Below are 12,500 nucleotides of genomic sequence, written 5' to 3' on the forward strand. Positions count from 1 at the left end.
GACTAACTGGCTACTTCTAGCAGCTAATCAGTCAAAGTCAAATCTGTTAATTCAATATCTTTCTCGCCTTATCCTGCTAACAGCCTATGAATGTGCGCTTGTCGGAAATCATCTTAAATCTTCGATTCCTAGTGCGCTGATTCGAGAACAAGCGAGACTGCCACGCTTCCTGCTGCTCCTGCTAATGCTATTGCTACCTCCTCCTTTGCTCCTTCGATACGTGCCCGGTCGAAATGTGTTTTTGCTTTCTTTCTATTCTTCCTGAAACAGCTTTGAGGCCTTGTCAGTTGCTTTCACTAGCAGCGCTTATGCCAGAAGCACTCGTAGGTTAAAGAACGGTAAGATTGGATGGGCTTGTTCTTGAATGCGCAGGGACTAAGAAGACTGCTGCCATTCCATTCAGGTAATGCAATAGTGAATGTCCGATCAATAGCAATAGTGCTGTGGCACTTCTTTATGACTTTCCTGTTGAGCATAACTTCTGGAGGATTTGATATGGATGTAACTTGCTCTAGAATCATAAGTTTCCTAATCGAATAGGATAGGGTGCAGGCCAACTCGGAATAGAAAGAGCCCTTTCCTTTAGTAGGACGGCACGAGTGAGCTTATTAAAGCGCGAATCCTAGAGGAGGATCAAGGGGGTCAGATCCCCGGGTGGGACAAATCAGGTCTTTGTCTTTGCAAGGGAAAGCGGTAAACTATGGATTTAAACTAAGGTACCGTGCCCTAAGATAAGGCACAGTCAAAGCAGGGACTTAGAGACTAGCATCCGATTGTGGGCATCTTTCGATTGAGTAGGTCAGGAAAGAGACAACAGGCGATTATCCCCAACAGCGGAAACGCCGCTATTCCTGAGTAGTCGTAGTTAGCCGGAATAAGAGGTTTCGCGGGGCTACCTACTTTTTGGCTAGGAACGACTTGCCTAGTTGGAACTCTTCTCCGCCGACTCCTGAGGCGTACTACAGATCAGTGCGTTCTTGCCCGCTTGGTACTTTGATCCGAAGATCCCGAGCCCCTTATTCTACCCCTTTGGTAGCTACCGATTACTTAACCAAATGGGTCGAAGCTGAGCCATCTAAGGTCTGTCTTCCCGGTTTTCCCAGACGCGAGTCGAGTCATCTTCTTCATCAGGCTTCCTTCTCGCAGTCGAAGCGGTAGCGGTACTGGAACGAGTTCCCTATTCGATATGGTTTCATTCCACCAGTCCGATAGCACTGGGTCAAAGGGCTTAACTTCGGAACCTTTTCTTGCCCGTGGGCATTAAATTAACCCTGAGGTGACTCTGTCCCTGGCATCCCTTTCTGCCCCCCAACTTTATTAACTTCGCGGTAAACGCAATAGCCAGCAGGTCAAAGCCTTTTTTGGGGTCCAAGGGCCCCCTACTACCCAATTCCTGTCTTCGGAACTACGGGGATAGGTTACTTTCTGCGATGGCCCTCCACCTCGTTGGGAAAAGTGAAAGGAAATAACAAGCCCTAAACTAAATACCAACTAGCAGCTTATCAACCACCGAACACAGACTCATGTTGGCGATGCCATGGTCAAGTAAGAGAACGAGCCATTCATCCTAAGTAGTATTTTAGTATAGAAGAGAGGCATTATGAGCCTACTACTACGACTACATGCGCATCTAGTGCAGTGGCTTGGAAGCAAGCTACCTTGACCATCTTCCGAACTTATCCAGAATTTACTGATCAAACGCAGTAGGGGCGGACTGCTCTTCATTCAGCCACGCCACAGTGACCCCCGAAGCGATCTTATTTTAGTTGCGGGACGAAATCCGGCAGCCGCTGGCTCTGAATAACCAGCCCGTTAATAAGTTAAATTCTTCCATAACATAACGGGGCGGGGTTGCGCGCGAGCCAAGTGACGGAGGTGCACAAGAGTACTTCGCGCCACAACCATCTCTTTTTTATAAGTTCTACGGACCGATGCCTGCTGCTTCATCTGGGAGAAAAGAATCATAGATATGCCGGTCATTAGAAGGAAGAACCGCCATAAAAAGATTCCTCGTGTATCATCTGTAGCAAAACTATGAACGGAAGCTAGCAATCCGGACCGTATTGAAAAGGTTCCTGAGACACAGCATGGAAGAGTAACAATATTAAGAAACGAGATCCAAGAATGAAGAAGGGGTAGAATTACGGAATGAATACGAGCTGTGGCTAATACCCAAGGCATAAAAGAAGCATTTTCTACGGGATCCCGAAACCACCAGCCACCCCGACCTAATTCATGATGAGCCCACCAACTTCCTGGCATGATGCCCACGGTTAAAAACCACCGACATGTCAAGATCCAAATTCGAATCTGTTTCTGGTCCTGGTCAGATACCACTGTGTTCGCGCCGGCGCTCCAACAAAGAGGCGAAGTAGTGGTCTCTTTCTGTTCATTACGAACGACACGCTTCGCCTGCTCCCTCCCCGTGTCCACTAGCGCTCCTGTCCAGAGCGAAGAGAAGGCGAAAAAGCGCCGCCAAAGCAGCATGAGCAGGCTTCTATTGCTACGCAACAAGAGAGCTGGATAGCATTTTGCGACCACATGTTTTAATTTAATGGTAAAAAGCTCGCTTGTTATACGGGATCCGACGCATCCAGCAGAGCGAAGCAGCGTTCCCTTCTTTTCGGCGGCATCCTTCCGCATTGGCGGCGAGTGGAGTGCCACAATCCCATTAAGAATTTTTGATCTACATAATCCAAAGCCCATAGCACTGGCGACGTCTCCGGCATAAATGCAAGGAGGATGTATAGCTGATATAGGATCTTGTGGAACAGGATTTGATTCTGCAAGCGGTTCGGTACGAACGAAGAAATTTCGAACAAAAGGATCGGAACTCGCTGATAGGAAAGGAGAGAAAAACAAAGCAATGCCAAGAGCTCCGTCAATCCGCTGTTCATCGATAGACGAAGCTCTCTCTTTATCATATCGTGCCAGATGCAACAAAGGATGAGTCCTTCTTTTTCCTTCTCGCGAACCACGGGAGCGCCTAGCACCCAGAGGAGCAAAGCTAATTATCCTTTCAGGGTAAAGCGGCGCATAAAAAAGGGCTGGCCCGTCAAACGTCCGGTTCCTTCGCGAACGAAGTTCAGAATTAACAAGGGTTCGTAGAACGAAGGGAGTGTACAACTGGGGCGCAGCCCCTGTTTTTTGTTCGTAACGAGGGAGAGATAGAATGGAGTTCTTCACGAAGTTCGAGACAAAGTAATACAAAACTTCTCTATGGCCTCCTCGTTTTGAGACATTATGGCTTTGGGGTCGACCCCGGTAACAAAGAAGGAATCCATAAAAACGTGGGATCCGACACCATGATAAAATACTACCCTCATGATTAGACCATGTCCCTGAGATTTGATAAAAGAAAGGTGCATTAGCGGTTAATACGTTGTAATTGGATAAGTTATTAGGAATATGACGGAACGAAAGACCGAGGAAAGAAAGAAGAATGCACCAAAATGCAGGTGCTGCACCAAACGCAGGTGGTTGTTTCTTGTTGTAAGTGAATGCAACGAAAAGACCCGGAAATAACGATAAATGAAAGAATTCATATATTATGTACATTTCGTGCTCTGCTCATTTATAAATTTCTGCTTTGTTATTCCCATCATCCGGTAACCACAGGATGATCCACAAGAAAGGTGGCAGGATTCGAACCTATGGCCCGCCCCTGACCTGCTGGGTTGGGTGGCCGGGTTAGCACCCCTCTAAGCCCCTGTACCCGAAACAGATGCGCTGCGCTACCCAGCGCTACACCTTGTCTCCCCTACTCCTCTTCTGGTTATGCCATTACCAATCGCGCGCGGGTAACCCCCGGGCCGGCCGCCCCTGACCTAATAAGATAAGAACTATTATCCTTATGACCAAACAGCGATAGTTTCACGATCCCGACCAGCAACTTGTTGGGAGTAGGGGCATCCAAGCTTGCCCAACCTAGACATTGTAACTGAAAGTCCTGCCTACTTGTAGGCTTAGGGTAGTCCTCGAAAACCTTCTTCTTTGACTGGCTTGGGAAAGACCCGTAGGCTATGGATCCCACTAATGGAATGGGACTATAACCATACTTCGTCTAGGTTCAAGGACAATCAAGATTTAGGCTTGGAGTATCTAAGGCTTCATGGACCCAATTTTTAGGGCTTTTAAGGACGGACTCGCTAGTGTCCCAAGGATTGACCGGTGAAACTACTAACTGAATTGCCCTAAAATAAATATGTATTTTTCCACAGGACTGAATCCATAGAAACCTTGGCTTAGTGCCAGAACTGTAAGCGGCGGATGATTGGTATGCAGGATCGGTTGCAACGGTTTCACATTCATGTGAATCAAGAGATTGGCTTGAATTGAAAGGCTTTCCAACTAGCCATTGTACCTGAGATTGCGATAAGTCCTTCTTCTTTGTCACCCCATTTCCCTTGGGACCAAGAACAAGCTCCAAAGAAGAAGAAGAGACTTAAAAAAACTATATGTGCTTGGTTGTTGACCAACAGAAAGGATGCATGGGAAAAAGACAAAAGATATCACAGGCTCTCTTCGGAGAGCGGTATACCGAAAAAAGCCCTTTTTAAAGTAAAGAAAGAAGATAGGCTTAAGTCATCGTCGAATAGGGGCTTTTAAAGAGCGTGACTCTTCTTTTTGAAAAAAGGTAAGACTCTGTCTTTATATAATATACACAATTTTCAGTCTAGTTCGCCACAAGGAGGAAGCTAGCCTATGTGGAAGAAAGAAGTCAAGCTGCACGCAATCCACAACCAAAAGAGAAAAGCCACTCAAGGGCAGAGGGATCTTGCTCGTCAACGTCCGTTGCCGATCCGGTCATCAACATCTGCTTTTATTCGGGACAAGAATGGTTATATCCTGGCAGTGAACTTCTCGTACCTGTCGTCCAATCCATTAGCGTCCAGCCATTACGAAGAGAGCCTTGGGGCATCCGCTTAAACCCTAGGCTTGGAGCCTTACAACTTTCTCAGCTCAAGCTATTTTTACCTTAGACTGAAGCGCATTCACTCATAGGACGACCATCATGTACTTGTACTCAAGTGACGATGAACACTGAACCTAACAGCCGAGGAGACGATCTCCGGTAACAAAGAAGAGTAGATTACCAATTAAGTCACCGCTCCGTGGGCTTTTATGATTACACTACTCACGAATCTATCTATCCAATTTCTTACTGAACTTGACTTGTCTCCGATTGCCATGCTGCGCTTTTCGCTCCTTATCCCGTACAGAACGAAGTGAATCTTATTTAAACATTCATTGCTATGGGCCGTCTTATTGCACTGAATGACGGATCACATGGGGTGGATCCTACTAATATGTTTTCTCCGTGTAGGAAGGTATGGTATTTTGAACATCTAGCTGGTATAGGGACCACTTCTTTGATGCAGCAATAGCCAGTAAAGTCCTAATCTTCACAAACTGAAGTTAAGGTTTCCTCCCAATCTATCCAATATTTATTCTTGAGCAAAGCCTTGAACAGGACGAGAGGAATAATGGCCTACCTCAGGCATGTTGTCTGGAACTGGATCATGGCTTGAGTCTGGAGAGGGAGAAGCGTTGGTTTACTGATCTCTTTCAGGTCCTGGCTGAGCTTCAACAAGATCTGGTGTTAGACGAAGTTTCTTTCTGGTATACACTATGGTTGATAGTGTATGAGTCACAAGCTTCTCTGGCTGATATATATGAGTAATTATTCACGGTGATACTCTCCGGGGGCAAACAAAACTAGACTAATCAGTGTAGGAGAAGACGAAGCCGAAGATACAGAAAGAATCGTCTCCAGCGCACCGATGGGAGACGGGGCCCCCGCAAGGAAAAGTGCTGCTCTCATAACCGACTGTTTTTAATCTTTTTATGGATGTGATATATCTGATGTTCAATTCTGTCATAGGGGCTGCTGCACACTGATATAAAAAAAAATTTATTACGTCATCCGAGTGAAAATCAGACGATGTAGCAGTTTGACCTGTCTATTAATGTCACGTCCCGCCTGTGCAGACTGACCTTTCTTTCATGACACTCTCGGCCATAAGCTGTATTATGTGTTTTCGCTAGGACCGACTTCTTTCGGGGCTACTCTCCTCCCGCTAGAAATGTAATAATACATCGAGAGTCTAATCCCGTGGCCCCCTCCGGCCAAATAAGTTCATTTCGCTCTCAGCGACCGCTCTTCGTTTAGGACGGACCGCTCTTCCTTCCTCTTCGGGTCCTCCTTGACTTATCTTTATCCGGTCGTCCCCTCCGATCATGATCTACTTACTCCCTGTGATATAGCTTATGTTCAATAGGATCGAGACTACTCTTTCAATTGAAAATAAAAGGCAAGCAGGAATTGAACCCACTAATGGGCCAGCGCTTGGCGTTTACTCTAGCCCGTCTTTATAGGATAGACCTATTTATTAAGTTGTCTTTCCCCTTACCTTATCAGTAGATCGGTTGAGGCCCGACCCTTGGGGTTTCCGACCTTGATGCCTAAGGGGCTGAGCTGTGGGTTGGAAAGAAAGAGTTGTAGAAAGAGAGGAATCGAGATAAAGTGCACTTTCCCTTGATGTCACTCTATTCCAACAAAGCACACAATAAGTGAGATGAGCCTGCCAGCTCAGCCTTGGCCCTATGCCTTTTGGCCAGCTCGTCTGGACTTGGCTTTGACCGGTCTGCCCCCCTCTTGCAAGGATTCGGCGCCTCCACTTGATGCTTTACGCCCACGCTTCGTTCAGGCAGCGCTACTCAGATATGTCTTGCCTATTTTTCGCCAAAGCAGTGCTACTTCCAGGATTTTTTTCGGCCAAGCTCGGGAACCTTCCCTTTAGTGAAAGGCTCTATCCCGGGACGAAGAGAAAGAGAGGGGGAAGGCCAAGTACGAGATGAGATCACAGGGATCGGGCTGGAGCTTGACAAGAGCGATACAGGAAACCATACAATCGAAGGCTAGCAAGAAGAAGCAAAAAGATAGTAAAAGCTCAAGGGATTCATCACGAAGGCAAGTGCTCCAGCGGAAGCTATCAATTAAAAGGTCAGACCGGGTAGTGGTAGTTAACCGGGGGAGGGAGCGGCTCATCCGTCAGGATGGGATCCCATCCCTCTACTTCACGTTTTTGGCTTTTATTTTTCTTGCGTTGACGCTTCCATTCCAAAGCGGGCGGCTCCGTCTCCGCCTCAGCCTTCTCCGCTCCCTGTTGGGTATCTCCGAGGACTTGAGCTAAGGGATTGTTTACTGAACGTCCCATACTTGACCTATCGCTCCATTCGGTGAAGTACCCCCTTACATTTATTTATCTTTCTAGAGGTAAGAGGAATCAACCCGAAATGCGTGAACCAGTGCCCTTTTCTAAGACTCTTCTATATAAAATCTATTACAGGATTCAATCCTTCACACTTATGCGTGGTTGGAACATTTTTTGGTCATTAGTGGTTGATTGGATCAAACTTCCAATTATTGAGAGAGAGATAAGGTCTGATTCTAAGTCAGAGTTCGAACTGGTGCTTACACCGAAGCCCTTGCCCTTGCCAACAAGTGACGAACTACAAGTAAAGATAGAGTCCCCAGAAAACTTCATGAAGATGAGATTCGCTTTAGCTGGGTCTTGCAGACGGGAAGACATACCAGCATGCGGAAGAGGTAGAGGGACTGGCTTACTAGGTCGAAGCGACAAGCCTTAGTCAAAGAGTCTGTTTTGATCTTAACCTCGATCTCTATAGTTTACTTCCTCATCACAATACAAAAGAAAAATCTCCTATATAATAAGTATTCGTAACAACATCCGGGGACCACATCATTTATGTATGCTCTCGGCCAAGAAGGGCAACTACCTATCGCAAGATACCTCAAGCGAGGGGTAGGTGGTAGCTTGGCTTAGCCTTACCCCAAGCCGTACCGAACTTCAGTCTAATTTTTGCAGGGTCCGGGTAGGTGCAGGAAGTCGGAGAGAGAAGTACTGATTTATATAGGGCGCAGGTCCTCGTAGAATTGGTTTGCTTTCGCGGCAGCAGCGTGAAGGGATATTACCGTATTAAATTTAGAGCAATTTATCCCCTTCTTTCATATAGCCTACCTGGACTATAAAAACCTATGCCTCTCTAACCGACATTTGTCCTTCAGTCCTTCGGGGAGGCCTGTTGTTGGTCTTGGAGAGAGCGCTCGACCGTCGCCATGCTTCTTAGACTGAGTCAACGCGCCTATTTACTGTGCGCCTATCTGTTATCTAGGAACCTGAGATTCGGCTTTCACATTTTTTTATAACTTTCGCTTCTGAGGTAGAAAAATCTTCCATCTGGATTTTTTACGGCAATGACTAAGTATAGTCCCATTCTTCAACATTCGGAATGGCGATCTTGGCCCGACCCTCTTTCTTATCTTTAAGGTACTTTTGCTACAGCAGAGGGCAGTTGCCAAGAGTGGAGTTCACGTGTCCCAAAGGGAAGAGCTCTGGAGCTCCCTCTCCCTCTATTTTAAGACAGACTTTGAGTTTGAGCGGGGAGGGCGAGATGACAAGGGAATCGGCCAAAGGCATCTATCATCTCATCGGAGAAGCGGTCCTAATCTAATTCTAATAAAGGGTTGCCTTGCCTTACCAAAAGGAGTCAAATGTAAATGGCAATCCCCGGTGCCAAGAAAGTCACCTTTATACTGCTCAATCTAATCCTGCCTAGCATATGCTGGCGTGGCAACAAAGGCCCTATTCTCATATTCTAGCTATGCTTGGAGCTTGCAATCCTTGAAAAAGCCCAACCTGCACATTGCTCTATTAACTGCACCTGCCTTCGGTCTTAGTTCGTAATGACAAAATTTATTCTTTGAAGGAAGAAAGCTTGGGGACTGATTCACTGACTTCACCACCAGCAGCGGATAGGACCAGAGCTTTACTCAACAGCTCTTACTGTAACAGAAAAGACTGGCACCGGTTGGTTATTCAACAGCAGATAGGCTTAGAGCCAGTAGTTGCCCTTGGATTATTAAAATGTCATTGCAGATGATCTTCTCGGGCAGTGATATCCCCCAAAGCAAGGGTCCGAAGGATAGAAAGTACTGCTTCTTCTAATTCGTATCTTAAGTCTTTCCAGTTCCTATTCAAGTGAACGGGGCATCTTTGCATTCCTCCTGGCTACACGAATAGGAAAAGTTTCAGTTGTTATCGGAGCAGGTAATCTCTCCTGCCCTGCTTGTTGAGACCCGTCTCCATCCTATCTGCTCTTGTGCTAATGTTGAAAATATGATTATAATTGGATAAAAATCAATAATAATAGGATGCTTAAGCCAATAAGATAGATAAAGCATACCCCTACTACTCGTAAAAAAACTATGTCACTTCCTTCCCCAGCGTTCAGTGGAACGTGAGGCACTATTCCCACAGCAGCTGGTTGGATTCTCCAACTTTGGCAAATGAACCCCGTTCAAGTTCCATCCCAACTGTCTCATCTTGAGAAAGGGCAATATGGCAATCTTTATTAGGTCAATCGGGCTTCGCACCTTCCTTTCCCCGTGGTTTAATCGGAGTAACCGCTTAATACATATTATTTGGCAAAGCAAGCTCACTGCCTGAATTTAGGAGTTAAAGAGCCCGAACAGCTTTTATTGCACCAAGAGCGGGAACTAAGACAGCGTATGAGTAGCTCGGATCTAGCTAGACTGCTCGCTAGGCCCCCTGCCTCTCTTTAAGCATAAAAATAGGAGATCTTTGGGTCTCGGCTATCACTTTACTTTCCTAAGTTTCAAAGGATTGAAGAAGCTGACTCTCGCAGCGGTTAGTGATTCAATCACACCGGAAAGGATAATTCTCAGAGCGTCAAGGCTTAGAGCTTCTTCTCAAGCTGCCTATTTTGTGCGTGGGTTAACTATTGATTCAATTGCGCAAATAAGCCTAGTTGTCCTAAGAGCTGATTCGGGAACTGCTTCAATTCCAAGAGGAGCGCTTACTCTTGCAGCTTTTTCTTTCACAACTCTTTCTATCACAACTTATTTTTCCTCATACGGATCTAAGCTCTCGCAAGTGCCTTCCCTTCCTTCTTGCCTATTCGATAGGAGCTTGCATTCTCAGGGGGAGTTTTTTTATATAAAATAATAGTTGGCATCAGTGTTATCAGTGCATCTATGAATCCAACCTTCCCTCACAGTGGGATAAACGCAGATTCATCCTTGCAATGGTTATTTCGGATTCTGTAAGAGCGGTACAAAAAGGCTATGAAGATTGTATGCTTTCCTTTACACCTTAAAGCTTGAAGGTTCGCGAAAGCAGTTCGGTGATTGCAAAGTACTCAATCAGGCCCTATCTCCTACGCTACCATCTGTCTTCGATTATAAAATTTATAGTTTGAGGGAATTCAAGATAAAATCCTAAAATAAAAGCACGCATGATAAAGTATACAATAGCACCATCTCTTCCCACTACGCGCTAAGAAGGAAAAGAAAGGACAGACAGCAGGGAAGGGGATTCTTTGAAAGCCTACTACTCTTTGGCCCGCTTGCTTGCATGGAATGAATAGGCTTGCTGACTGGCTTACCTACTGGAACTATCAAGCATAAAGCAGAGATGCCATACTCTTCTTTCGTGCACTATGCTTAAGACATAGAATGAGAAGAAAGACATTTGCAATTGGCTAGGGCAGTTCCCTACACGGGCGAATTCCGACACTCACAGTACTCCCCACAGCTTTCGCCTACTGAGCTTGGGCTGGTAAGCTCCGGGGCCTCTTTCCTTCCCCTGTGTTCCTCCCCCCGCTTAATATAGTACTTTCCTTTGGCTTGGAAGGCAGCCACTTATTATGGAATGACATATATGATGATGATGGTAGCTATCTGCCTAGCCTCTGGTACATATTTTATTAATATTATTTACCATCCTTAACAGATGACTTACATTGTAGAGAAAGGTTTATCTAACTAGTTAGGGAGTTTGGCTGACCACCCAGCTTTCTGACGCTTTCTCGACGGTAGGCACCCAACGTCGCCAAAGAAATTAGCCTCTCCTTCTTCCTCAATAGATTTATTAAAATATCCATGGTGCTGGTATGCATACAGTGTCGGAGCTTGAATGGCCTCTCATTTCATTTTTTAAGTAGCAATTCACCAACTCTGGGCATGGCGAAAGAAGGTGCAACATAATGATTCTTTTCATTTTCCTCATAATCCTAGTGATCTCATCATTGCTAAAGCCAAGGAAATCCATAAGTGTTTAGTGAAAGCTCTTGATCTTAATCATCGAGAGGTAGAGTTTCTCAAATGGGAAGCTCCCTCCCATCCTTTTGTTAAAGTCAATGTTGATGGTTGCGCCAAGAATAATCCAGGACCTGCAATGGGGGACTCATTAGAAATTAGAATGGAGAATGGATCATTGGATTCATGGAGAACCTAGGACATGCTACGAACTGTGCCAGCAGAATTTTTTGCCATTTATCCTGGTCTTTATCTTGCCTGGAACTAAGGCTTAAGAAGCATCTTTAAGCGGATTCGGAGGTCTGTCTCATTAGTATTATCCAACCTGTGCTGTGGTTGATGGCCCCACTCGAGCTCTAATTCCATACTATATTATCGATTTTCAGGTTCAAAGTCCGAGTGGCCCCGTGAGGATGCGGAAAGCCAATCCAATGATAAGAGTGGTTAATTGGGCTCTCTTCGAAGGATTTCAACCTTGATGCCCTATCCGTGGCGGCACCTAAGCCGGATTTTATTTTGTAGGGACGAACTTAAATACCCCATCATAGCACTCTAAGGTTCAGCGGGGAACTATTGAAGCTTCCAGCTTTCCACCTATATGGATTGTTTTAGCGTAAATAGACACGATCTTCGTTCGGTACGCGTCCAGTCTCTCTAAGCCCTGAAACCGTAACTATGGCTATGTTCTCAGATCCGTCTTTTCTGCTGTTCAAAGATCTCTCCGATTCCCTTTCTTTCGAAGTGGCATTGCCCAAAGTCGAATCCAAGGCTTGACACGGTCTTCTTAGCCCAGGCTAACTAGAATAGTTAGTAGCTTCTAGGATCCCAAAGCAATAACCACAGATGGAGGAGCATTCGTCTTTCTTTTTAACCTGTTTTCCCCAACCAAGATATCCTGCCTATCCCGAAAAAGGGACTCCCTCCCTCCTTCCTTATTCTTATTCAACTAAAAGTAAAGTAAGGAAGATAAAAGATAAAGAAGAATCCTAACCATAAGATAACCGGATCTTTCTCAGAGTAACAGAATGCAAGTCTTTACCTTTGGCTAGATATAGAGTCGAGTGAGGCGAAATGAATTGCGTATATAAATATAGCAAGTAGTTTTTGTTTCGTGAACGTGATTTGTGTGGGGTCAATGTACTTGCCGAAACTCGCTTGGCAGAATAATCTTAGCCAAAGCGAAGAACCGGCTTGACATGCCGCGAATCCTATGGAAAGAGAGGGGTGGGGTTTATCTCGCTTTCTCTTTTCCTCCCAAAGTTATATCCTTATAAGCTTTATACACAAGGCAAGAGCCTTCGGGTATTCTTTTCTTCGGATGATAACGGTATGACCAAAAGGGCGAGACCCAGGAGTA

The 12,500-nt window shown here is 45.6% G+C and overlaps 2 protein-coding genes and 1 pseudogene across 2 annotated transcripts in view; 1 reads left to right on the forward strand and 2 right to left on the reverse strand.

The window, feature by feature from the left end:
- Positions 1–2,393, reverse strand: part of LOC131637812 (cytochrome c biogenesis CcmF N-terminal-like mitochondrial protein 2) — a 5,047-nt pseudogene extending 2,654 nt beyond the window's left edge.
- Positions 2,099–3,526, forward strand: LOC131637805 (uncharacterized). The gene has a single exon (XM_058908385.1). The coding sequence runs from the start codon at positions 2,732–2,734 to the stop codon at positions 2,948–2,950; it is 219 nt and encodes a 72-aa protein (XP_058764368.1). The 5' UTR covers positions 2,099–2,731; the 3' UTR covers positions 2,951–3,526.
- Positions 3,527–4,480: 954 nt separating this feature from the next.
- Positions 4,481–12,500, reverse strand: part of LOC131637811 (uncharacterized) — a 9,115-nt gene continuing 1,095 nt past the window's right edge. The window contains 1 exon segment of the mRNA XM_058908390.1: positions 4,481–12,500. This exon segment is cut by the window's right edge and continues 749 nt beyond it. The gene's annotated coding sequence lies outside the window, so the exon portion shown is untranslated.

This window comes from Vicia villosa, unplaced genomic scaffold (genome assembly GCF_029867415.1).
Source record: "Vicia villosa cultivar HV-30 ecotype Madison, WI unplaced genomic scaffold, Vvil1.0 ctg.002086F_1_1, whole genome shotgun sequence".
Classification (NCBI taxonomy): domain Eukaryota; kingdom Viridiplantae; phylum Streptophyta; class Magnoliopsida; order Fabales; family Fabaceae; genus Vicia; species Vicia villosa.